This window comes from Emydura macquarii, unplaced genomic scaffold, assembly GCF_026122565.2.
Source record: "Emydura macquarii macquarii isolate MOO-44397 ecotype Brisbane River unplaced genomic scaffold, CSIRO-AGI_Emac_v2 contig_1483, whole genome shotgun sequence".
NCBI classification, from domain to species: Eukaryota; Metazoa; Chordata; order Testudines; family Chelidae; genus Emydura; species Emydura macquarii.
In genome coordinates this window covers 13,702,800-13,729,959 of record NW_027131620.1, presented here as the reverse complement: position 1 = coordinate 13,729,959, position 27,160 = coordinate 13,702,800, and the positions used below count along the sequence as shown (strand labels likewise).

At 41.0% G+C, this 27,160-nt stretch overlaps 1 protein-coding gene across 3 annotated transcripts in view; it reads left to right on the top strand.

Moving 5' to 3' along the window:
• The window catches only part of BCAS4 (breast carcinoma amplified sequence 4), a 61,958-nt gene extending 37,232 nt beyond the window's left edge, over window positions 1-24,726 (top strand). For 2 of the 3 annotated variants that reach the window (XM_067554237.1, XM_067554239.1), the window contains one exon: window positions 23,964-24,726. In XM_067554237.1, the coding sequence (XP_067410338.1) occupies window positions 23,964-24,068 (105 nt within the window). In that variant the 3' untranslated portion in view covers window positions 24,069-24,726. Of the gene's footprint in view, window positions 1-6,996; window positions 7,214-23,963 lie in introns of those variants that run through there. The other variant, XM_067554240.1, reaches the window with a different exon arrangement.
• Window positions 24,727-27,160: the final 2,434 nt, after the last annotated feature.

The following is a 27,160-nucleotide window of genomic DNA, read 5'->3' as shown; positions in this document are numbered from 1 at the left end:
AAAAAAGCAAAACCAGACTGCCATGTCTTCAGTTTGAATGCCCTCAGGGCAGGAGAACAGCATATTGTGAAGAGATGCTGTTAAGTTACGCTATGGCTACGCTACAGAGTTTACAGTAGTGCAGCTGCATTGGTGCAGATGCTTTAAGAAAACGGGAGATTGCTCTCCTGTGGACTTAATTATTCCAGCCCCCGTCAGTGGTGGTAGCTATGTTGGGAAGCTCTCCTGCTGACATAGCACTGTCTACACCAGCATTTAGGTCGGTGTAACTTATTTCGCTTAGAGGGGTTGCTTATTCACACCCCAGGACAACATAACATACCAGTGTAAACTGTAGTATGTACATATTTTATACCTCTAGCAGTAATCAACAAAATCCCATCTTAGTATTTTCCAGAAATAATTATGGCTATTTTTAGTGTTCTAGAAATGGGATGTATATATCCACTATTTCTAGGTCTCTCGGGTTGTTTCATTTTCTTTCATTAATTTCCACTCTTTCCCCTGGAGCCAACTGCATCCTTGTCAAAGCTTGATGATATGCAGAAACTTGCTGCAAATCACACCTGAGATTTTTCACCCCAACATATTGTGTTATAGTCCCCTGAGAGAACTGTGTTCTTGCTAGTGGTGAACTCATGGAAACTTTGCTTTACCATGTTTCTGTGGGTTATTTTCTTCCCAGCATGGAATACTCCTCCATTTCCTGTTACATTTTATAATGGAGTTTCCTCAGAGAACTATGCATAGAAACTGTGTTCTCTACCTTACAAAGGCATAATTTTCAGTTTGCCCAATTGATGTGTTTGCATAACTCTGAATGGGTACAAATTTTTCATTTTTGAGCTGATTAGATGACTTTAGATATTTCTAGATTATTATTATTTATTTTATTTTATTAATACTCTAGGACCTAAAGATCCCAACCAAGATTAGGGTCCTATTCTGCTAGACACTGTATTAATACAGTAAGGGATAGTTTCTGCCCCAAAGAGCATACAATGTAAATAGACCAGAGAGACAAAAGATGAGAGAAGAGAAGTATTGTTATCCACCATTTTGCAGTTGAGGAATTGAGGCACAGAAAGATAAAGCAGTTTCCCCAAAGTCACCCAAAAATCTACAGCAGAGCCTGGAATTAAATCTATTTGTCCTAAATCTCAATCTAGGGCTTTAGTGTCAAGATTCTCAATCCATAAGGCTTGTTGTGTGCCTGGCCCAATATGTTGCACTTTTTCATCTGAGGATCTCTTACATTTTACAAACAAAGAACAAGCTAAATACAGGAGCTTAGTGAAATAGGTGAACGTTCTTCCTATTTTATAAATGGGAGAACTGAGATTAAGCTCAAGAAAACACTGAGTTAGTAGCAAAACTGAGATTAAAATTGGGGAATCCTAACTCCCAATATTCCATTTACAATAATTTCTATATTCAGACTTGGCATGATGCATTGAAGTAATGTTGAAATGGAACATCCAGTTTTATTTGACACTGTCCTATAGGCGTAGTTTGACTTCTGTATTTGGGGGCAGCTCCAGTCAGGCCAAGGGAGCCACACGTGGGGGACAAATTCCACACCTGCCCGAGGCTTGCCATTTGGGGAGGCAATGTCCCCTGTTTCCCCCAAACTACTCCAATGCCTGTAATATCTTTCTAAAGTGATTTGCAAATAGAAGTGCCTTCTTTTGTAAATCAGTTTTTTTTTCCATGGCCACTTGCGGGAAGTGTGGTTTTTGTTTTGTTAGGAAGACTCAAATGTTAGGGAAGCCTGAGAAAATAAGACTCTGATCCTGCATAAACACTTTCAAATGAAAGTAATTTTGAGCATGTGTGTAACTGGGACAGTGAAGCTACACACAAGGTCCTATTATTTGCAGGATCAGGGTCTAAATCTGAGCTCTCACAGCAGTAATAGATCTGGATTGTTTTTATAATAAAATATTATAAACATAAGACATCACTTATAAGTAAGAGGGCAAGTTGTAATTAAATATTTTACAAATTATTTTTAGCCTGGTCCCTACAAAGAATGTAACTTTAGATCCATTATTAAGGCAGTATGATTATCATCTTAAGTTTGCTAATAATGTTACCCCCCAAAAAGACTATCAGATTTATAAAGCATACACTCTCAGAAAAGGACATAACAGACAAGGCCAAAAAGGCAAACAGTGATAGGATATAACATAACACAGACAACATAAAGAGTTCAGACACCTCCAAAGTTTCTTGTACTTTAGGATAAGGAGGGCAGCTATGGCAATAGAAGGATAATATAATCTCAACACAGGTATGTTCTGGAGAATGTGGATTCTATTGCTCTGCTCCTACTAAAGCTGAGCTCTTACTTTACCCCTGCGGCATGGTCTGGTTTATGGAGTTTATTACAGCCTTCCTGTCTCCCCTCCCCCTTCTTCACACAGATGTCCAATTAACTCCCCCCGCACTATTTCCTCCATTTCCCAGTGGCTTAGTGCGGCCACTTAGACATTCTGACTTGTCTTGGGCACACACCACCTTCTAAAGGCATTTTGTCAGTTTATTTCTAATGTCATTGGCTCTCAGTGGGAGGCTCTGGTGTACAGACAGACTCTGTTTCAGGTCCAGTCATCTCCTCTGTTGCTCAATTACAGAAAACCAGGAGAAATCATTCAAGTATGTGTTCATGCCTCTGTCACTTGTAATTTTTGTTCAGGACCCAGATTTGGAAAATGATTGTGTTCTTGTGCGTGAACATAAGATTTTTTATATATTTTTTTTATATATTTTATATATATATATATATATATATATATATATATATATATATATATATATATATATCAATAAAAATAAATATTCATATTAAAGGACAAAGATACAAATGTGCATAGGTAAACAAACAGGTAATCCATTTAAAAATGTGATTCTACTGTATTGTGGTGTCTGCCTTCTAAAGTGGAGAATCAGTGGTGGTGGAACTTTCGTGAAGAAGTTTAAAAAAAAAAAAAAGCCTACCAACCCTCTCCCCATTCAACACACACACACATCCTACTTGAATGTTGGTTTTTTCGGTAATTGGTATGTGTTTGTTTTAATTTAGATCTTAATGGTGGCTTTCCACCTGGTGTTCCATAGAGATTGTTTCTTTGAGTCAGTTTGCCTGGTAAAGAGTACAGCCTGGTTAAGAATGAAACATGAAATGACTCTACAACAAAGAAGAAAGATTATAGGCAACTGAATGGTTTAGTTTACCATACAACCTGGGCCAAAATCATCCATGATGTAACTCCTTTAATATTGGTAGAGTTATACACAGGACGAATTTGTCTCCTTGTAGTTCTGAAAATAGGACTTTTCTCTCTAAATGGTGTAATACAAAATATGTCCTGATTGGCTTTTCTTGTTTTTTCATTTCTCCTAGAATCAAAATTGTCCCCTGCTTGCACAATCAATTTTCATAGTAAATTTTCAAAATTATGCACGTGGTAACAAAATCAATGGGACACTTTTCCCCCAATACTGGCCTATGGGTTCAGAAAACTATGCCAATTTAAAAATTAAGAAATTTTTTTTTTAAGAAAAGAGGGGACTGAGATGGGATGACTTCTCACACAAGATGATAAACATCTGGAATCCACTAACACTGAGAGCGACTGAAGTGGTGAAAACTCTAAATGAGTTCAAGGGACATCTAAATTTATTTGTGGAGAAGAATGTTTCTTGAGAGATCTGGTGTAGAAGTAGGAAGATGTTTTTGAGAGAGCCTCTTCTACTCCCAATATGTCCTTATATTTTAGCAATCGTAGCATGAATGTTCTGAAATTGTCCTCTTCTCTTTTTAGTCATGATCACAGACTGGCTTTTGGTTCCTTATTTTGGTGACTACTGTGTTTGGTTTGCAAGATGTTGTTTTGATTAACTTTCTCTGTGGTTCAGAGTAAGGTCACAGATTAATGACATTTTATCAACATCTCGTTTTGTGGTGGATACTATTGGGAATGATCATGCTTATGGAACACCATAGAAATGAAATTACTTTGCAGTCTTACGGAGACTGGGAGGGTCCTGGGGCTGGGTAATGGGATTTAGAGCTTTTCAGTCATGGGTTCAGATTTCCTGCAGGGACTTTTTTACTACTGTCACAGTTTCAGGGCAATTGCACCTGTATTTCCCCCTCTGTGGTCTCTTGATGGCACCCATTTAAAGGTTCCTGGCTCCCAGCCCTCACCTCTCCTGGGTGAAGACCCCCGGCTTGCTCCCTTGTGACTGGGGTTTTAAGGCTGCACAGCTTCTTGATCTACACTGTGATAACCCCAGCAAGCCAGTCTGCCTAAAAGGCCAGTCCCTGCGCTTTGCTCTCTCCCCAAAGGCTATGACCAGCGTTTTGTCAGCAGTTACAATTTACTACACAGCTCTTTGTAAGCAAGCACATTTTTTCCGTAAGGCAAAAGCATTATTACAGAGAGAGAATATAAAAACAAAAGGAGCTACATGCATGCTAAAAAGCTTACCAGTGGTTTCCCTCAACTCCAACCTAGGACTCTGGTAAGTGTCAGTCCTTCAAACCCCATAGTTGGGGTTTCCCTGTGTTTACAAACCTATATCAGTCTTTTACATTAGGAACCAGAACGAAGGCCCCCAGTCAGTTTAAGGTTGGATTATTTATCCAAAAATCCTTTCTCTGTCTTTTGGGCTCTGGAGAATCTGTTTTGACCCAGAACATGGGAGCCTCCCAGGAGATGTTACTTCTCTGGAAGTGTTATAACCGGAGTGACTTGCCTTAATCAGCCCCTTCTATTTTCAGAGTTTCATATCATCCCTGCCCACAGTGATACATAAACCATTCATACTCTCCCATAGATTTTGCAGGAAGCTGCCCTGTCTATCAATTGCCAGCCAGGGGAGTGTGTGGGAGCCAGGGTTGGTGTCCATTGGCCATTCGGTGACCTGAATGAAAGGAGCTTAATCCAGTTTCCAGTGGACGAGTGTCCATAGCACCCAAACTACCGCTGCATATTGTACTAGTTGTCTTCACTGGCAGCAGCCACAGAGAGGCATGTTTTAGAGACGGTCTCTTCTGGTCAGGGTTATGGCCCATTGATAAGGGGAAGTTAACCCGGCCGCTGCTCATCATTCACCTGGCCTGCCGATGAAGAACTTCAGATTCCAGAACTGTCTATCCAGAACTTTAGTGAGCTCCTGTTTAATATGCACAGTTTTTAGAAGGAGTAAGAATGTTTCAGAGGATTTTGTTGCTGGTAACATTATGAGAATCTCAATTTGTGGCAGTTAACTTTAGGAATGATTACTCCTTGATAAGCTCTATCATTTTTCTATAGCACCCATCACCGAGATACCTAACAGCCTAAGTCAGTGGTTCCCAACCTTTTTGGCTTGAGGGCCACAGATATAATTTTTACAACCCTGAAGGGCCACCAGTCTCCGCCAACAGGCCCTCCACCCCACTGCAGCCAGACAGAAGGAGTTCAGCGTGGAGGCTGCCTCCTCGCTAATCTCCCCTCTCCATGGCTGCAGCAGGGAAACCGCACACGTCCTGTAGCCCCGTATGCTCCACCTGGGTCCCAAGACAGCTGTTCCCTTCTGCAGCCAGGGGGGCAAGAGATCAGTGCTCCCCTCCGTCTGGCTCCAGCAGGGACCCCAGCACCTAGAGAGCCAGGCAGAGTGCTTTGCCATGCTCCCTGCTATATCCAGAGGGAGGGGAGCACTGATCTCCTGTCCCCTTGGCTGCATCAAGGACCCTGCACCGGTCTTTTAGCCCTGTGGAAACGTGCTCTGCCTGGGTCCTTCGGCAGTGGCTCCCTTCGGCAGCCAGCGGGAGGGGAGTCGCGGACCACTTTGAAAGCCCCTGTGGGCCACAGGTTGGGAACCCCTGGCCTAAGTGTTTTATAAGGAGATCAGCCTTGCAGAGTATTGGATACTACACTCCATTCAGGTTTTGTACGCCAAGTGCCAGTGGACATTTTTTGTTAGTTGAGATTAAAACAAGATTCACTGTTGCCCTAATACCTTCCACATCCTTGCCCAGGCTATAGAGAGGAAGGTACCGAAGCACCTTGATGTTTCATAGGGACAAGAAGTTTGAATGATATATTTTCTTTTTAAAAAAAAAAAAAAGTTTCCCATTATAGGAATTGAAAAATTATTTTAAGTCTCCAGGATCTCAGAGAGGGGGAATGTTGTGTCTGCTGGTATCCGTTCTTGGCTGGGTATTCTGGCCATTTTCTGTGGTCTGCAAGCAGTTTTGCCTATGATGTAATGTTGTTGCAGGAAAGGTGCTTGCTATGCTTCAGCCTGTAGGAGTCGTAATGCCTAGCAATTCTTTCCCCCGCCTCCAACGCCCTCACTTAGTCTCTCTCTCCCCCAGCAAGTTGCCCTTCCCCCACTCCTTTTCACAGTGCTCTGCCTGAGGCAAATTTCTTGCTAGCTGGAATATGAAGCATGCACGGGTGCTTTCCTTTTTCCTTCTCCTTTTTTGAATTTTCCTGTGTTGTTATTATAAAGCAGCAATAGCTGAAAAGACAGTTTGTGTAAAATAAATAAACAAACAAACACACCCTACAGCTTATAGATGAGAGGCCAAGTTTGCTTGGGGGTTTTTTAAGTGCCTTTCCTGAACATTCATTTTTTCTTGTGGTAAAGATACAACATGAGCAGATGGCAAATGTTAACACACAATTCAGTATCTGCTAGAAGTTGATTTAGCAATGCTTTAAGGTTTCTGTCACTGCCTTTCAGTTAGTTAAGTAGTGTTTACAAGTTAATGAATTTGTTCCACTTGAAATATTTGATGGTATGTGCTGAGGTTGAGCAGTAAAGGGATCCTTTAGGAGTAATCGAGGAATGTGTTGTGTTTCTAGGCACTGTGGTTATGGGTAAACTTTTTTTTTTTTCTTTGATGGTTTTTAACATTTTCACTGTTAATATGGTGCTGAAAAGAGAATCAGAATGAGCAGTGTCAGGTAACAATACACTGCTTTTCTCTTACCTCAGTGATGCTGCTGTGAACCTGGAAGTGATACCATGAATCATTGCAACCCCATTCTGTGCTACAGAGTTTGTTTTATTTGCATTGGATGTCCATAAGCCTTAGGCAGAGGTTTGAAGAACAAAAGTAATTTTGTGTAGCAAATTGGGCAACATAGCGTGTTTCTGGGTAGCCTATTTGTTTGTATGGGAAATATGAATGCAAAATACTAAATAAGATTAAATAAGATTCTATAAGTTAACTTTCATTTGGCAGCAAAGGAAACTCATGTTGGGAAACAAAAAAAAAATCTGTTTATATTTGGAAGTTGAGAGTCATGTAATGTAGAAAGAGGACTGGCTGCGAGTTATGGTGCAAACCGTGTGATTAATATTTTACATAGAATTCTCCAGTTATGCAATAACCATGCAAATGTGTTTGCACTTGGAATATGCAGTTTAGTTGTAGCCGTGTCAATCCAAGGATATTAGAGAGACCTGAAAAATAATTCTTTGTGGCTCAAAAGCTTGTCGCTCTCACCCATATTACCTCACCCACCTTGTCTCTCTACTTGGAATATGCAGTCTGTCAAAACTACTGACACTGCAATCACATACAGTCCTCCTAAGCATTCCATGGCTGACAGCCGGTAACCCTCATAACAGTGAAAGGGTTAATGCCGTTCACTATTATTTGACCACTTGGGACAAAAAAAAAATGTTTTTAAAAGGATTTAATTGATGGCTGTAGCACAAGCCCTTCCTATGGTAGGCTTCTGAAAGTGTAAGTTTGTCTTTTGTTGGGGCTTTTAAAAAAAATAAAAGTATTGCTCAGTTTAATAATACCTTTATTCAGTAAGAAGTGAAAATAAATGCACAGAATCTGTTTTCCATTCCAAGAGGTACACTAGCTCATCATTGACTTTGTACAGCTGCATAGATGCCAGACAAGACAAAGCTAAATTGCTTAAGATGTGCCTGTGTATATCTTTCATAACTTAACATTGACAGTGATTTACCATATCCTTAAATAAGGCTTCACTCAATAGAAATAAATAGCAAATAATTATGCAATAAGACAGTGCATTTCTGGGTGACAATAGAAAGCTTGCATGGTGTTAAGGCCTGAGGTCAAATTACTTTAATTACCTGAGAAGCGCTATAATTAACCTGCAATGTGTTTCCTGGAGTGTCATGGATATTCTTATTACGTGGAAATTAGACTAGTTACCCCATTCCTTTTACTGGGCATTATGGATGTCTGACATCATTGGAAGCCAATCAGAAAGCTCTCTGTAGGGCAGAGTTTTAAAAGCCATTTCTTAATATGCTTATATTCAGTGCAGATACAATTTTTTAAAATAATACTCATTTTGCCACAGAGTCAGTGTCAATGTGGTTTGAAAATGCATGAAAATAATTTATTCACCTTTGGTTTTTTAATTCAATTATACATCTAAATGGTCTAGGAAACATAGCTGGTACACTTAGAGGGAAGGGAAGTTATTGTTGAAGTAACTGTATATCTGTAATAGCAGTAATGCTGCAAGCTCATCTTGGGTGGCTCTTAATTCCTATTCGCCACATTGCTCCTGCTCAGATTCACCCTAACTCGCAGTAGCTTTCTAAAACTGCTTCTAAAACAATCTGGTTTTCCAACAACAACAAAAATCAAGATAGTCTCCAGAAAAAGAGAAAGAGAGAGCGTGTATGTGTGTGTGCGCCCACTCCCCTAGCCAATAGAAATAAAGGATTTTTCCTGGCCTGCCTGGAAAATTCTAGTCCTTTCTCTCTGGTTTAGCTGATTGCAGTTGCTGTGTCTGGTAGTTGCAGTTACATAGCATTTCAGTGTAGTTTACCCAGTAGAGCTCAGCCTGCAGGAGTCGCCGTGATTACTGCAGCTTCTCTTCTAGCTGCCCATCCCCCAGCCATACTGCAGTGCTAGTTCCAGGGTGTGTGTGTGTGTGGTGTGTTTTCTTTCACATAGTCATACACAGACTATTTTTATCCTTCATTAGCAGGCGGTACTTTGCCATATTGAATAGGAACTTTCAGGCCCTATTCACTAATATTGAATATTCCAAAAAAGTCTAATTAATACCGCCCTCCTCTCCAAATTTCGTTTTAACTCTTTCATTGCCAGAGAGCACCGTCCATCCTGTAAGCATATGCGTGCGTTTGGGTTTTTTGATCACGGTGATTTTCAGACCACATTAATGACTGTTTGGTATCAATTTTTACCAAGCAAGACCTATATTTCTTTTTGTAGCAATGTCTCTGTGATGGGACTCATTGCAGCTGGGCAGGAGTGAGTACCTGAACACTGCATCTGGGTCTTTACTTCAGAGTTAACAGGCCACATTCCCGAATGGATGGGGAATGGAGGACCTGACTGGAGGATGAATGGTAAGAACTGGCTCCGATAGCCTGTTACTGTCACAAAGAGCTACCTCTAAATTGCTCCCTGCCAGTGGAGGGGTGTGGAAGAGAGCTTTCATCTTTATGCCAGCTGCTTCCAGCAGGGCCAGAGATCCAGGTGCTCAAAACCTGCCACATCACCCCTCATGCTACCATGGGACAGGTCACAGCCATTGACTCGAAGGTCACATCACATGCCAAATCTCAATTTACCTTATTTGCTGCCATGTTGTACCAGAATTTCATACAGTTTATCTGCTCTTGCCTTGGGATTCTCTCTCTCTCTCTCTCTCTCTCTCTCTCTCTCTCTGAGAGAGCGAGAACTGCTATTCCTGCACTTCCCTCCCATTGACCATCAGTGTTCAGAGTATTATTGAACATTTTCCCTTGCTAAGTCTTATTTTTCTCATCTTTACCTGTGTTTCTAATCTCTTATCCTGCAAGGAGCATGAGTGCCCACAGCTCCCATTGCCTTCAGTGGGAATTGAGGGCATTGCCCTGCACTGTGCTCCATGTCCCTTTATGTTATTTCTTAGCCCATGCTGTTTTTTTGCAATCTCTCCTAGTTTAGCATAATTATTAATATTTTTAGAACCTTGAACATCATCTGAAATTCATATGAAAACAAAAAAATATTCCTAAGAAATCCTGATTTTTTATTTTTTTTTTTTAATACAAATTCTGGCATGTCCCTGGAACTTGAACCAAATCCAGATTCAACCTATAGATAATTTTTTTTGAAGTATGTTTTTAAACTAGTTTTTAAGTTGTACTACACACACGTGGCCTTGTACTGTAGCATGTCTTAATATAACATTACTAAAAATACACTTTGCACAATTCCTCCTTTCTTAGATTTTATCAAGAGAAAAATTAGGTTATAGATAAGCATGACATAATTTACTCCGCTGTTTGAATACTCTACATATCTTCTTAAATATACCAAAATACTAGTCATGAGGATGCTGCGTGCGCACGTGTGTCACGCATTCTGCACAGATGGCTGTTAGAAAGTGTAGATGGTAAATTGCCAGGCAGGGCACAATCCATATTCTTTGCAATGTCACAGGAACTCCCTCCACTTTAATAGTAAAATCATAGCATTTTATATAGAAGGCTTTTCCAAAGTGCTTTATGAAGGTGAGTGAGCCTCACTGTCCCCATTTTACAGATGCGAACTTCAGGCACAGAGAAGTGAAGGATCTTGCTCAAGGTCATAAAGTGAATCACTGGCAGAGCCAGAAGTAGAACCCAGAAGTCCTGACTTGTGCTGTGTCCTGTCCACTGAGCCACACTTACTTATTAGGGAGCTGATCCAATTCCCGTTAAGTCAATGCGAGTCTTTCCTGAGTAATACTGCTTCACATTTCACATGGGTTTTATTATTTTGTTTAGCTTTTGATTGTGACACTCTCCAGAAAGAATAAGGAGGAACAGGCTGAGGTGGCTCCCATGAGACCTCAGCAACTGTTTCATATGCGAGAGACTCCAAATATTTAAATGTAAACAAGAAAATGTAGTTGAGTGAAATGGCTTGCAAAGGACACTATAATTGGATCCTCTTGCTACTCTGGTACTGTGTGTGCCTCATGCAGACGCTGCATTTTTCTTTTTTAAAGTAGTTTAGGGAATTTAGTGCTAATAAAAGGTGTAGATCTGACAGCTCTGGATTCTGCCTCCTTGTCCACAGAAGAGGTGCAGTGCAAGCCCAGCCAGTGTGTGTCAGTCAGTTGCTGGAGGGGACAACCTTTAAGGCAAGAGGATAATTCAGTCTCCATAACCATTCAGCCCTTGGCATCCCTAGGATGTGGAGGATGCTGTTGAGCACCAGTTGCTATGGTGATTTTGTGATGGTGGACACCTGTCCACTAGGAGCTGGATTGAAACTCACCATTCATGACACATGTAGAATTCAGAAAGCAATGTACTAACAGGTAAACAAAACAGCTGCTTTTCAGTGTTGGACATAGTGAATGCACAGACAGCTGTCTCAGCTTTTGTGTCCATTAGATTAGCTGTAGGACTCTTGGAGGAGGTGAATGCAACCATTGCATTTCTTTAACGTAGAATTTAAATTGTACAAGAAGCTAGAAAACATACCTAATCCTAACACCGCATGGGGAATCCTCAGTAATTTGGGGACTGAACTAGGGGTCTGGGACTCCTGAGTTCCAAGCCCAGCTCTAACCTGGACTCCTCTTGTGGCCACGGGCAGGTCACGTAACCTCTGTGTGCCTGTTTTCCCATCTGTAAAATGGGAAGAACACTGACCCAACTCAGAGCGTGCTGTGAATATCAGTTAGTTAATGGATCAAATTCTACCTCCAGTTACACACATGCAGCTCCACTGCTATCAGCAAGGGCATCCAGGTGTCATAGAAGGGAAGGAGATGGCCTGTGGCTGCCCTGCAGATGGAAGGTGCTAAGTATTATTATTATTAATTATTATTAGTTTGACTCATTCTATTTGGCTCCAGTTCCCACATGGCTTTTCTCAGGATTAACACAGAAGTAGCCCCAAGTATGTTTGTGCTGTTTGTTCAGAGCCAAATTTAGAGACTGAATGAGCTGGAGCCAGAGCAAACTTGCCCTATCACAAAGCCCAGGAGACCTCAGAGACACACACTGTCCAACCAGTCACAAATAGCAACTAGAAAACAAACCCAGACCCTCATTTTGAAGGACATGCTCCTCTTGGCAACATTGTTAACAGAAAATGACTATTAGTGAGAAACTAGGTTCCATAGCTTAGAAGAAAAGAAAAGAATGGATAAGTGCCTGTGTACTGAATCCTCTGCACTGATAGAGCCGGCACTTTGTTATGAGGATCTCAGAGGCAATGGCTTAACTGCTCTCTTCCATGCTCTGTGATGTAGATTAGGCTGACCATACCATCCCCATGTTCTCCCTCTTCCCGCTAAATAGCCAATAAGCCCCATTTTGCCATGACCCCACTTGCATTGAGAAACCCAGCAAGAGGATTACTGCCTTCCATAATGACCATAATTGTAACATTTCTTAACAAACCAATGGACACTGGCCCTTTTGGTTATGTGGTAAAGCATTACAGAAAAGGGAACAAGACAGGTTGAAAAATAACTCTCTTATTGTTCAGTATCTGTATTATGTAGTACCTACGAGCCATGGGCCAGGACTCCATTGTGCTAGGCTCTATACAAATACAGAACAAAAAGAGGGTCCCTGTCTCAAGCTTACAATCTAAATATGACGAGACACCAGATGGAGATAGACAGGGAAATGAGGCTGTATTAGTCAACATGATCAAACGGACCAACCACCCCAACAGCCGAACTGTTGTCAAGGTGTTTGTAGGCATCATGGCAAAGGAGAGTTTTGTGTTTGTTGTTTGGTTGTTTACAGAGAGCATCTCCCAAACATGTGGGTCAGCATGGGGAAAGCACAAAGGTACTTGTTTGAAAATTTAACACGTAAGCAGGGGATGCTGGCATCTTGGCCTGATCCAAGGTGAACATTGCAGCTTGATAGCAAATAACAGATGATAGTTAGGGCGAAGATTGGCTGTGAAGGGCCTTGAAAGTGAATACAAGCAACTAATGTTTGATGTGATAGAGAAGGGGCAGCTAGTGTAAGGATGCAGAAAGAGGAGGTGACATGGTCACAGTGGCAGACTAAGAAAATGATCTTTGCAGCAGCACTCTAAACACAGCTAATTGTTCACCCATTGCTGGTGGAGTAAAAATAGATGCTTATTTTTTATGCACTGTGCCATATTTTACATGGTACTCTATGATGGGTAAAAATGAGCCAGAGCAGAAAGCCCTGCCCAGAAAAACATACAGTTGCTGTTACACAGTGTTTCAGTGTAGTTTACCCAATGTACAAGCACAAATCGGAACAGTAGAGAAGGATTGCTACTGACCGATTTAGCATCATAGTTGTGGATGTTGCTTTATATAAAGTTGGAATGACAGTGTTCTTGCTCTGAAGAGCTTACAATGAAAATGTAGAAGAAGAAGAGACAGCAACATAGGGATAGTTGTGGAGGCGTGCACACAATACGATTTTGATGTCACTGAGGAGAGTAAAGCATGTGTCTTGAGGGTTACAAAGCAGGATGACGATAAGAGGAAAGTAGGAGGGGAAATTAAAAAAAAAAAACCCTAAGAATTACATCCTTTCCTCTGGGTGTCATTTACTTAGGTCCCTGTCTTAAAGAGTTTATAAGCTGTCTTGTTTATGTGTAAAACACCTGTCACATTTTCAGGCAGTGTATAAATAATGCTACGAAGCAATGCATTCGCACTGTGTTTGGAAGGGGTATTAAACCTTGTGCTTCAGAGTTTACACTAATCTTTATAAGAGACCAGGATAAGACCTATATTGGAGGGCGTGGGAGAGGCAGATTATTTCATGTCTGCTTGATGTGTGGGATTCTTACACATTCCTGTGTTCTGGCCACAGTTAGGACAGGATACTGGACTAGAGTGATTTTAGGTCTGATCCAGTCTGCAATTCCTGTGTTCACAAAGGAGAATGCATACCTTATAGCTTGAATGCTTCCAAAGTTTGGATCATCTTTATTTTTTGCGAAGGAGAGGGAGATTCCTTAGAAAACATCCATTGGGAAGTTTTTTCAAGCATAATTGTAATCTATAACTCATTTTTATTCTACTTTTTAACCATAGTTCCCAAAGCACTTAGCAAAAGAGGATCAGCATCATTGTCTATATTTTACATGTGGGGAAATTGAGGCACGGGAAAATGACTTGTCCACATTCACACAGTAAGTAATTCAGTGGCAGAGCTGTGACAAGAACTCAGATTACCTGACTTTGAGTCCAGTTCCTGAATGTGGGAAGCAAAGAGCTTTCACAATGCATCAGGTGGCCTTCTAGAGAGATGTACAAGCGGCAGAGTTATGCACAGCCTTGAAAGTGAGACTATACTAGAATCTATTACTTCAGATCAAATGCTCAATCATCTGGCTTCCTTGCTCCCACTAAAGGAGAAATGTGGTTGGCTGTTCCTTGTCTCAAGGTATCTGTGTGGACATATGGCCCTGAGTGAGTATGTAAACCAGTTGTCATCTTCTGCCTAACTCTCAGGTAGTTGGGCCTTCTGCTTCTTTCAAATGCAAAGCTATGCATCTGTAACTCTAGCAAGGTTATTAGCAGAATAAAGGTTGCTTTGCTTTTTCATCCCCCATGTCTTCTGTGTATATGTATATAGCAAAAAAGTATGTTCTGTTGGTGTAAACGATACAGACTCCAGTGGAGGTAAGAGGTGCGTAGTCTCTGGTTACAGTTCTGCTAACCCATCCATGAAGTGTTCATTATGCCAAAATCAAAAATGCAAACACAACCCCATTTTACCACATAATCCAGGGACAGTCGGAATTGACAGGTGCTAATCTCTGACTTTCTATGGCAGTAGACAAAGCCAACTGTTGTCCCACCCCATTTCAAATCTCTTGGCTGGCTACCCATCACATTCAAGCTTATCCTCACCATACACATCTCTTCTCTGCCTGTGCCTCAATGCTCAGACCATCCTTCATGCACCCTACTCGGGCCGTGCTCCTGCTGAAGCATCTCTTCATTCCTCATTCCCCTCTGGAATTCCTCATTATGGTCTTTGTAGTTTGCCCCATAGAGGTGATCGTGTCTGGCTTCTCATTCAGAGCTTTGAACTCACTTTTCCTGCTGTGCCTATTAACCTATATTCTTCCTCTGAAACTTCATTTCACTACAGAAATTTAAGAAGATACCTTCCCTCTTTCTCTTCGCCTTGCAAGGGACGTATCCCCTTCCTTTTATTTGACTTTGTTCTTTCTGAGTTATTCTTTCATTATTTCTTTAATCTAATTGTAAGTGCCTCTTCTTTACATATACCTGCAAAGTGCTGGTTGTGCCTGTAGTACCATATAAAAATTATTTGAAAGAGGCATGAGTTCTGATTCTAATCCTGGCTCTGCCATTGATTTGCCTTGTGTCTGGGACAAGCCACTTAACCCTTCTGCCTCGGTTTCCTCAGCTGTGAAATGGGGGCGTAATATTTACCTACGTTGCAGAGGTGGTGGTGGTGGGATTAAACTTCAAAGTGCTTTGCAGATATTAACTCATGAAAAGACTGATCCTGGTCCCTGGTTAAATCCCTTTTGTGCAGCTTCAGAAGCAAAGGGGAGTAAAGTTGACTTAATTAGGCAGCTGAAGATTCCCCAGCACAGGCTTGTGCTGTATCTCTCCCATATGCATAGGAGACATTCCGGGGCATGTCTTTGGGGGAGGGAGGAGCTGGAGCATTCCCCCCATGGTGCCTCTAGCATCTAGTAGGGGTAAAGGCACTGGGCATTGCTGAGGAACCAACTCCATAAATATGACATGAGAATTACTGTCAGAGCAAAGTTAAGGAAAAGTGTTTCTAGACATGGTGCTGCAGCATTTAGGATCCTTTTGTACACATATAAAAGGAGCCATATTAACTGAATTCCTTGGCATTAACTAGCAGTTTGTCTGAAAGATGGTAGGTCGTAACACTTTAAAAGGGCTGCAGACAGCAAGACTCAGTATCTCAGGGTTCCATATGTGGTAAAGATTTTTTTTTTTTTTTTTTTTTTTAAGTGTGAGACTGTCCTAGGGAGTTTGCAGAATCTTGATATTGGTGTGTTTGATGTTGAGAATAATGTGTTGTGGGTAAAGGGGACAGATGAGAGAAAAATGAAATTATTTCAGGCAGGGTGGAAGTTCATGAGAACTCCTGTATCCAGAACCTGTCAGTGGTGAAGGGTGTGTGTGTGTGTGTGTGTGTGTGTGTGTGTGTGTGTGTGTGTGTGAGAGAGAGAATGAGTGAGACAATGGAAATCGGGGGCAACAGAAATATTCCCCTAGTTTAAAAAAAAATCAGGTGTGTTGAAGACAAATTTAGATGTGTTGAAGATTCATACCATAGAGTCCTTGTTACTTGAAGGCAGTTGGACTGGATGTCTCAAGGTCCCCTCAGACTCTGACCTGCTATAACAAAGCCTGTCATCATCCAACCACTAGTTGAGTATCCAGTACTCAATCCAGTGACCAGAACCAGCTGCTCCAGGGGATGGTGCAAACAGACCTATAGTGGATAATTACAAAACCTGCCCGTAAGGAAATTGTATTCCTAATCCCTGTCAGTGGTTGGTTGGTTTATTCCTTTAGATTCCAGGAACTAGAACACCTATCTCACACTAGGTGCCCCTGACAATTATTGAAAAACACCATCAGTATAAACAGAAAAGCGCTAACAGTCATTAAATAGAATAAAGGCTTAGATGTTAAATAAATGCTTCACCCGCTAAGCACCCCTCTCCAAAAGCTCCCTCAAAAAGATGTCTTGCAGCATGCCCCATTGGTCAATACACTCAGATTATTTCAGACCAAGATGGGAAGCAGGCTCTCACAAAGAGCACTCTACCACTGCTGCTGCTTTTTTAACTTGAGCCCCTCCTCTCAAGTTGGCATCGGGACAAAGACATCCTTTCAACTGAGCAGATTCTACGCCATTTAGGGCTTTTATAGGTCAACACCAATGCCTTAAATCCGACCCAAACTAATAGCCAGCCAGTGCAGACAGCACTGGTGTCATGTATTCCTAGCAAAACACACTGCTCAAGGGTTTATAACCCCGACAATTTTATTCCCTCTGTTGTAAATGTGGATGTTCTTATTAACCATATAAATTGTGTAGAATCCTCAAAGCAGCTATTTGTGGTTCAAGGACTGTCCCTCGGGAGTCACCTGGCTAAAAGGCTTAGTGGCATGAAAGAATTATCCAGATGAATGTTCTCCCACAACAGGGAGAGAGAGAGTTTGTATTTGCATAGCATACAGCTGGTGGGATTTTTTTTAACTGCAGAAAATTTTGACTTTTTAGCAGATATTTTGGTGGAAAACAACTATTTTGATTCAGAATGGTAACTTGGTGCCTCCTCGGAGTTGTAGTTCCCATGATGTATCATGGTCGGGGACGCCAATGATGCATACCTTCTCACCAGGAAGGGAAAAAGTGAAGATGTAGTTCTGTCAGGAAGCCTAGCCTAGAGAGGAGATTGGGAACATTAGGCACTCAAACTAGATCTCCCAAGAGGCTCTGCAGTGCTATTTTGAATGCAACACTTTCTTCCCCCTTGAGAACTGGGGAGGCGAGGGGGGTGGATATGTCATAGGAGTCTTTGGCTATATTGAATCATGGGAGGTAGTCTGCCCAGAAAGCCCAGCTCATGGGGGAGAATGGGAACATAAGGCACCCATACTATAATTCCCGTGAGACATTGTGGTGCCAGTTTTAATCAAAATATTTTGGGTTTTGGCCAGAATATTTGTGCTTTGAATTTCAATGAAATATCAAAAATATCAGTAGGAAGCAGACACTTCTTAATGAAAAAATTTTTCAAAACCCCAATTTTCTTTTAAACACTTTGAGTGGAAAATTCTCAACTAACCCTATTAAGCACCTAAGATGGTAGTGTGAGTGGCACTCTAAAAATCTGCGATAGAAATGTGTGTAGCAAAGGTGTGTTCAGAGAGGAAGCTCTCACTTGATGTGATGTCATTTGTGTTTTTAAATGTACACCCTCTTTTCATTCACATGATGGAATAGTCCCCCTTCTCCCCACCATTGGATCACTAGAGTAGGGAGAACGTGGGAATCTCATGCCCACTACTGCTGGAGTGATGATTGGCTCAGAGACAGAAAACTGTTGGTGGCTGCAAGACTTTGGTTTGAGTTTCACTTGCGTACTGAGAAAAGCAGTTTCCAGTGGGGAAGAGGCTTATACGGTTAATTTTCATTCTCTGCATGAAGTGTGTTGTTCTTTCCTCTTTGCTCAGACAGCCTACCTGTTCTTCCAGCCTTTGGAAGTAGCTCATAATGATGTATTACTGATAAAAAGCCATACTTCAAGTTACTTATAAAAACAAATAGTTTGGAATTGGGCAGGAAGCCCTTATAACAACAGCAGTAAATGCAGCTCCCTGGCCTGTGCCTGGGGACAGAGGGGCTCTTGGGTGGAAGGAAGATAACTTTTCTCCTCCACACCAATATTGCAAGCCATTTTCTATAGTACTCACCATAAATGTGATGTTGCTATGCAGCAACTAATACAGGCTGGATTAAGTTTACTAAGTGTAGAGTGGCTTTGGAACATGCACGCACCCCTCCCCCACCCCCTATTTGATGAAAAGTAAAATCTTAGTGATTGTGGATTAAGCTGCCCCGAGGGGATAGTTTCCTGGGCAGAACGTACATTTTACAAGTGCTTACCTTGTGACTTATGTTGTTCTAATGCTGAGTTGCAGTTGTCAAGAATAATGCTACTGTATTCACATCTGTGGCAACGCACTGTTGTTGCTTTCAAGTGTTTTGCTTTTTCAGCTGGTGGTTTGGCCTTTAACTATCTAAGATAGTCTTTGGGGTACATTTCTCAAGTAGAGGCCCCAGTGCTTCTAAAACAAAGCCACAGAGCTCCTCTCTCTAGATAACTCGGCCTCCAGATAAGGTTTAATTCACTGAAGTCAGTAAAGCTGCCACCAGAGGTTTTAATCTTGCAGGCATGATTCTACATGCCATTCCTTTGAATTTTCCTGTAAGTACAGAATGCTGTATGTGCTTCACGTTGCAAAAGGTCGTCTAAAATGCTAATATTTTTGTTTCAAACCATAAATACCCATCTAGTTTCATCAGGGCCCATTTCCTGCTATAGAATGTTGTTTCCCTATAACATTTTCATCCTTCACTTTCTCAGCGAATCATTGTTTGTTGAATCTTTCATCTGAAAGGTGTAAGTTAATAAATTGTTCTCTAAATTGGGAGCAGGGTTGGGGGTTGATCCCCCTTCAGTTTTGCCTACAGGTGGTTCTAGTAGTTTCTCCACTTGCAGTGTTCCCCTTCAGAAACTCCAGAGCATCTTTCTCTCTCTCTCCCCCCCTCATTTTTTCACACACATGATGACGAGACTCGGGACAAATATGCCTGGAGTCTGCCTGCATACTTTGGGCCTGTATTACTGTCATGCTGAGTATTGTCTGAAGGGCTTTTAATGTGTCTGAATAATGCTGCTAGCATTCCTAGACAGCCATCACTGCTCTGGTAAGCCACCTACTTTGCCTTATAGTACTTTACAGAGCCTGAGATTTGGTGTGGAGGGTTTTGTTTTAAGTGTTCTCGGTACTTCTCAAACAGTACAGGTAGAAACGGTGCAAGCTGCTGTCCTACCCCATGCCCTGCCCAAGTCCTGATGGGGGAAGCACTATAGACATGACAGAGTTATTTATACAGTGCTGTAGGTGTGCATAGAACTGTAGAGACCAATAAAATGACATGTCTGTGCCTTGAGGATTTTATAGTCTAGATTAGCTATAAACAGAGTTTATTCTTTTGGTTGAATTGGTCTTTGGCTAGCTGCTAATACACACTGACAGGGCCAGAACCACTTGTGGTATCTTTTGTGGTATGGATGCCATCACGCTGGGAACTGGACTGAAGGCATCTACTTTGAAAGACATCAAACAGCCATGATACAGCAACATCCTCTGGTCCTTACTAATCTACGCCAGACATGAACCAAGTGATCTAGGCAAAAGGTTCTGTATCCCATTACTTGAGTCTTTCCCTTTTGATTTCTCTTGTAGTCTTGGATATTCAGATTCTCCCAGGTTTTTTTCTTGGCATGGAGCTATTGCTTTTCCTTTGGGTTTCACTATAGCTTGACCACAGAAGAGCCATTTCATCCCTTGAATGTGTGATATGCATAGAATAAAGATTCCTTATATCCGGGTTTGTCTCTTACCCCCATATCTTATTTGTACAGTTGTCCAAGAATTCTTTCCTGTGAACAGCTCCTCCTGAAGCACTGTCCAGCCTTCTGGATGGTTATCTTTGTCTCAGTAGTTGGCATTGATTCAGCAGCTGCACCAGAAGATTCTGAACAGATTGGAGCAATCTTTTTTAACATTATCTGAGAGCTAGAAGGTGCCTTGATGAAAGTTAATTGCAGATAGATTTAAAACAGACTGAACCACTTTTACAATTATTCACAGCACAATTACACATGTAGTCAGCCAGAGGAATTCACTGCATCAGGTGGTCATAAGAAACATACAGTAATAGGGGTTTGATGAGGATGGGATAACTTCATGTAGTTGTAGTTTAGCATGGTAAGGAAAAGACAGGTACATACAGAACTTATGCCTCAGGGCATCAGTTGATCACTGCAGTGGTTAGGAAGGAATTCTTTTCTCACCTTAGTGTACCGTATTGCACAACTAACTTGCTGCATCATAGATTATTATTTCTAATCATTCTTTGAAGTATCTAGTATTGGCCATCGTCAGATGCTGGATACTGAACTAAGCTGGCCAATGATCTGATCTGTTATGGCAGATCCTCTGTTCAGGTCCTTTGTCAGTTTCATTACCGTGACTTGTTTTTATGGTAAATTGACTTGTCACTCATGCTTAAGTTTCACTGCTGTCATTCATGGTAGCATTGCTGCTTTTAATTTGTTTTTCTGTGTTATCAACCACTGGCAGTGATTTCTGTGGTGTGAAGGGCAGATCGTTTTACTTTGAAAAGCTAGTGTTTTCTTTCTCCTTTTGTCTTTACCCACGTTCTCTGTAAAACCACCAACACTCTCTCAACTTTTCACTTCAACTGCAGTTTACTACTGTTGTTTTCACTTCTGTCTCCTGTGTTATTGCACCTTTTCAATGGCAAAGTCCATGGGCTACCTGGTTTAGTATCTGCCTGGCCTTGCTCAGTGCTGGGACTGGGATGACTATCTGCTTTTGCTGTCACCATTTATTTTTTTCATAGAATATTGTTACTTTTATATTATATTTTTTTGCAACTTTTTGTTGTGGGTTAAAGGTGCCTATCCCTCCCAGGTCTGTCTATACACTCTAAAACAACATGATTGTTAATGTGAATGGCTTACTGCTGCAGGTTTATTCCTATAACCTCTCTCCTCCAGCCTGTGTAGATTAGTGGTTTAGAGGGCAGCTCACTGAGAACATGCTGCCACTTACCCCAGATGTGCAAACCCAAGGGAGTGTCAGCAGGATGGCCACAGCTCCTCGTTTGCTGTGGTGAAGAGGGCGGATGGGCATTTTGGGAAGCTGGTACTTAGACCATAGAGGGCTGTATAAATCAATAGCAACATTCTGAATTACCTCCAGAAGGCATAGAACCAGGGTACTCTGAGGAATTATGTAGTAAATTCCCCATACTCCACATTGCTAAAGCAGCACACAGCTGCCTTTGGCATGTATTAAATAGCCACTGCAATTAACTAAGTAAATCAATTAATCAAGAGGATGCTGGTTGTGCTATGATCTTATCTAGCCACTAGTGTCTATCCTTGAAGTACTTTGAATTGAGGGCTTGACTTGGTGAGGTGCTGAGGGCACTCAGCCCCATGGAGGATAGTTACTTAATTTCCCTTTGCGTATGTCTACATTACAGATTAAGCCCAGCTCTGAGTCAAATTAGAACCCAAGATCCCTTTTCATCCCCATGTACATCAGTTTGATTCAGGTCATCATTTCATGACCCAGTCCTGCGACCCTAGTGGGGGAAGGGGAGTCACAGGCCGAGTCCCACTATGACTCAGGTCCAGGCCCTGTCATTTTGCAATGTGGACATAGTGCAAGCCATAGACCCGACTCAGAAGTTTGCTGTAGTGCAGCATGGGTAGTTAGGCTGAGAGACCTGGGCTCAGCAATTGTCAAGCCAGGTTTACAATGCAGTGTGGATGCTCAAGCATAGGCTTGGAAACATTGAATCTACAAGCCTTTGTCCCACAGACCTGGGTTTCAACTCATTATAGACCTACCCTTATTTCTAGGAGGGATGAAGGTGTTCACTGTGGCAGAGAAGCAAGTGTGGTCTCCCAGCTGTTTCCTTGCAGAATGGGTAGCTTAGCTTATTCTTATGTTGTGTGTATTACATTCCTTTTTTAGCCTGACAGTTTCTTTTCTATTGGGGCATTTTCTGCAATGCTACTACCTCAGTTTGCAATTAATTTCTGTTAACCTTCCACCACACCTCACTGTTTTCTGCTGTTCAGCATAATCTAGGGTGCTATGAGAAAAAGTTTTTGAGAACAGGGAACTCCAGGTAGGGGGGTTTTGGAGAGAAGGGGAAAATGTTCTAGATTGAAGTGGGATTATTAGAGCAGTTACAAGAACAGACCTATGAGGAAGCCTGCTGTATGAGTGGAGGAGGGGTTTGGTTGGTACTTCAATTTGGTGGTAGATAAGGAACATGTAGTGGGGGTGATAAGGTCTAGCTATCTAGAAATTGTCAGTCTGTGGTCTGCTCACAGCTTTTTGAAACCCTGGAAATGAGTCTGGATTGCAGGAGAGAGCAAGAGAGGGAATTTAAATGGTCAAGATAAGAAGCACTAGAGAACTGTGGAAATGAACTATTGCTGCATATTATTTCCAGATGCTTTTGACTGTTTTTGAATGGCCTGTTTGGTAGAACAATTAAAAGAGGAATAATGAAAATGCAAGTCACTGAAAGAGAATGGCTTTGAGTAAAGGAGCAAATTCATTAATAGTGGCTATTTGGGGAAGATAAGGAACCCTGCATGCACATTTTAAGACCAAAAGATGCTATGTGAAATAAATTGCATTAATGGCACATGAACCCTTAATGAGACATGAAGGCTATGAAATTTGACCAAAAACCACACTGATACTTTGCCCAAAGTACAAGAAAAAGGTCTCCATTTCCTAAGACTCTTCAGAACTTTCTTGTGCTGGGAAGCACTGTCCCCCATGGAGCGTGAACTGAGAATTCCTGGACAGCCCTTTTAAGCTCTGCTGCTAAGTTTTGAGAACGGAAGTATTGGGATTTAAAGAGTTCTGGTGGGGAAATGTGGTGATGGAAAATGACCTATATGCTGCTGCATTTTTTGTTTCAATACCAGTGGAAACGAGAAGATGTAGGATCAAACTCAAATGTGGTTTCAAGGGGTACAGCTACACTGCAATGGTCATAGGTGGTCTGGGTCAGTTGACGGGCTTGTGGGACTATAAAATTGCAGTGTAGATGTTGAGGCTCAGGCTGGAGCGTGGGCTCTGAGACCTTCCTGCTGCACATAGTCTGAAAGACCAGGCTCCAGCCCTAGCCCAGAAGAGTCTACACTGTGATTTTATAGCCCTGTAACCCCAAGTCAGCTGACTCATCCTCTGAGACTTGGTGGTGTGAGTTGTTTATCACCATGTAGACAAAGCCAGCTGAACAACTTCATTGGGAGCTGTACCAGCTGAGGCCATACCTTCTCACTCTTCCCCATTTTTTCCTGATAGAGGGACAGATGCTCCTGGAAACTACTTAAGCTCTAGTCTTTCCTCAGCCATTGTGTGTGGGAGGGGAAATGTTCTGCTACTGTTTGGTGCATAATATGCACTCTGATGTGTATGTGTAAGATAATATTGACAAATTGCAAAATCCCACCTATGGATTTAAAATATTTCATCCTACTATGCCCAACTAAACATATTACAAATGGAATTCTTTTCAACAATGTTAATTTTTCTCCCATGTTCTCATTTCAGAAGCACACACCAGCAGCACAGCGTGTGTACGAACTGCCTACCTTGTACAGAACTGAAGATTATTTTCCTATGAACTATGTAGGTACAAAGTATCAAAGCCATTAGTATCTGACTTCACCTTACACAAGCAACTTTTTAAGGAAAATGCTGCTCAGAATTGTTTTCATGATTCATGTTTTGTCCTGACTAATAGCAGAATTCTCAAGTTTTTAAGCGCTAAATGTATATGAATACATTGCAGTGAGGGTGAAGGGCCTATATGTTTACTATATATGCAGTTAGCTTCTTTATTTTAAAGGGGAGCCTAATCCTTTTCAACAGTGTGCATGGGGAAGAAATGTAAATATAGTTCAGAATACTTTGAAGTAGGGAGGTGTTTTATGTTATCACTGACAAATATATAAAAGTTCATTTTGTTTACCGTAACATTATAGAAACCAGCTTTATATACTCAAAGATCTTAAGGTTGCAGAGTGCAGTATGTATAGCATGTTAAAACTATTTCATGTTTTGTGATTTTCCTTCCATATTTGATGTTGCATTATAGCTGTTAAGCAACTAGTCTTTAGGTGATATTTCATACCAATAACCTTCCAACTGTTTTAAATTTACAAGGCAAATCTTAAACCGCTAAAATCAATGTGGCACAATTTTGGAAATTCAGTAAGTTACACATGGCTGAGACTTTCATTGAAAATAGGATAAGCTTCCAAAGCTATTGTGTAATATAACTTGAATGGGGTAAATAAATTTCTGCAAAGCTGCTATGGACCCTTTGATGTGAAATTTTGTAATGAAGCTCCTGCTTAGCCTGGGCCAAAAAGTTTGCCATCTTCCCACAATTTTTTTTCTTCATCTCTCCAGAACAAAATATAAGCAGTTGGCTGGGAAGAGTATTTGTGACTGCTAGAAGAGGTAGTCAGAAATTTAGGCTAGGAAGCCAGTGATGTGGACAGTTCCACTGTTGCAGAAAGAGGGAGGGAAGGAAAAAAAATCAAATCAGCTTTGTCAGTTCTGATAATTTGCAACTGAAAAAGGTACGTATCTCTAAGGCATACGTGTGAGGAAACAATGAAATATAGGAATCTGGCTGTAGCAACTTCACAGTACAGCAGGACATATTAAAGATTGAGTGTTATGCAATCAGTCGATCCCCTCTGTAAGCATGTTGTCAAGGATGTATCAGGTTCGTATGCTGGTACTATCAAGAAGCAGAGTGCCATATTCGTAACTAAAGGCTGGTGTTTGGATAAAAACTGCCAAACATCCCTCTACTGTAATTTTTTTAAACTGAGATTTCAGCTTTGACTAAGTTTGGTCTAATTCTTAGCATTATAAAATGCATGCTGTAGCCTTTGACATACTAAATATTAAAACCCTGGTCTGGGTATAAAAACATCTGGGCCAAAAAAATCCAATTTACCCTAAACATATTGCCTATTAAATTTGATGACAAGTAGTGTTTTAGATGCTTGCTACAAGATGATGTTCAGCTATATATGTTCTTCTTTAAAGGTATGTGTTAAAGGGTAAAGCAATTTTTAATTCAAAGAAACATCAGTAATAATGAAGCCACAATATATAAAACTGTGTTCCAAATGCCAATCATAGCTATATTCACCATTGCAAAGGCAAAAAGCTTGACTTGAAATAAAATACCTGATTGCTAGAGTTTGGTCTAGGTTATAGGCCATGCTAGATAACATCTTTTGTGTGGAGAGAAGCCAGGGGGACTGCAAGCTTTCACAAAGTTCTGTTTTCCCTTTTAACACTCACTTGTTAGTAAAATGTTGTTAGCAGGTCATAAGACCTCATGCAAGAAATGTCGTCACCAAGCATAAGGGCTTCTCTACATTGACAGTGCAGAATACACTAGATTTTGAATTTAAACTATTCCATACTAACTTCTTGTGTGGACGGACACTCCCCATTAAGAGGGCCTTTGTATGATTTGTGAATTAAGCTACACAGCACAAAAGGCCCTCTTAGTGGGGAATAAGTGCCTGTCCATACAGGGAGTTAGTACAGAATATTTATTGCATTTTAAATTCACACCCTTGTTTATTCTGCACTAACTTCTCTTGTAGACAAGCCTTAAATCTCAAGAGAAGTAATTATTGCTCACCTCCCCACCCTGTAGTAACTGCACCTTTATGTAGTTCTCCTGTCAAGTAATGGCTTATTAAGGCTGTTCTAGTCCTCTCTTTATCAGGCCAAATCCTTGTCTCCTACTCTCCAATCAAAGACAAGCTTTCTACTAACTTAATGGGACACAATCAACTTAACCACTTACCAAACATCAGTTAGTAGTTTCAAGTACTGTATGTGCACTTAAGTTTGCCAATTTTTTCTTTTTAAAAGTCATTGTCCTAGTGCTTTTTGTTTAAAAAATAAAAAAAAACCACTTCTGTCCCTGCTGGGTATGCAAGACCTGTATGAACTAGGAAAACTGAGTCACTATTTATCATGTCCAGATAGCATTTTAGTGAGTTTAAATTATTCAAGTGTACACTAAATCAATGGGAGAGATTTCTCTCTAATCTTTGTGAGAAGACTTGGGTGTTACAAGAAAACAGAAGGTAAAATATTACTTGGAATTTAAAATAACTTTCCAGAGACTTCTGCAATCTGCTGCACTTTGAACAGCCATGGGGTTTCTGTGAATGGAAATATTCTGAAGTTCAACTCCTTCTGCAGTTGCGCTTCAGCCATGAGAATGCTATCCCCCTATCTACACCAGCAGCAAGTCAGCATAGTTTGCAGCATGAAAAAGCAAATATTGGGGTGAATGGGTGGGTGTTATGCTACATCACACTGCCAGGAAGCTATTATGTATATTATAACAATTCCTCAAAATTAATTAGCTCAATGGAGTCTTAAATCTCTGAATACAAAAGTCTAAATCAGAGACTGCATGCATCTATGACCAAGTGAAAAGCCAAAAATCACAATGAATGTGAACATGAAAACTTGTGTAAGCTTTCAGTGGTGTTAATTGCCTATTGGAGAAGTAAAACTGAAATGCATATATTTCTGAAACAGCATATGAAAAAATGTTGGGTTTACACTTGTGAAACTAGAGAGATACTTAAAGGATTAATGCAGTGTCCTCAAGAAAAGAATGCCCTGAGATAGGCAAGCGTGGCATGAATGGAAGACAAGTGTAGCCCACACTTCCCAGCTGGAAAAAACTGTTC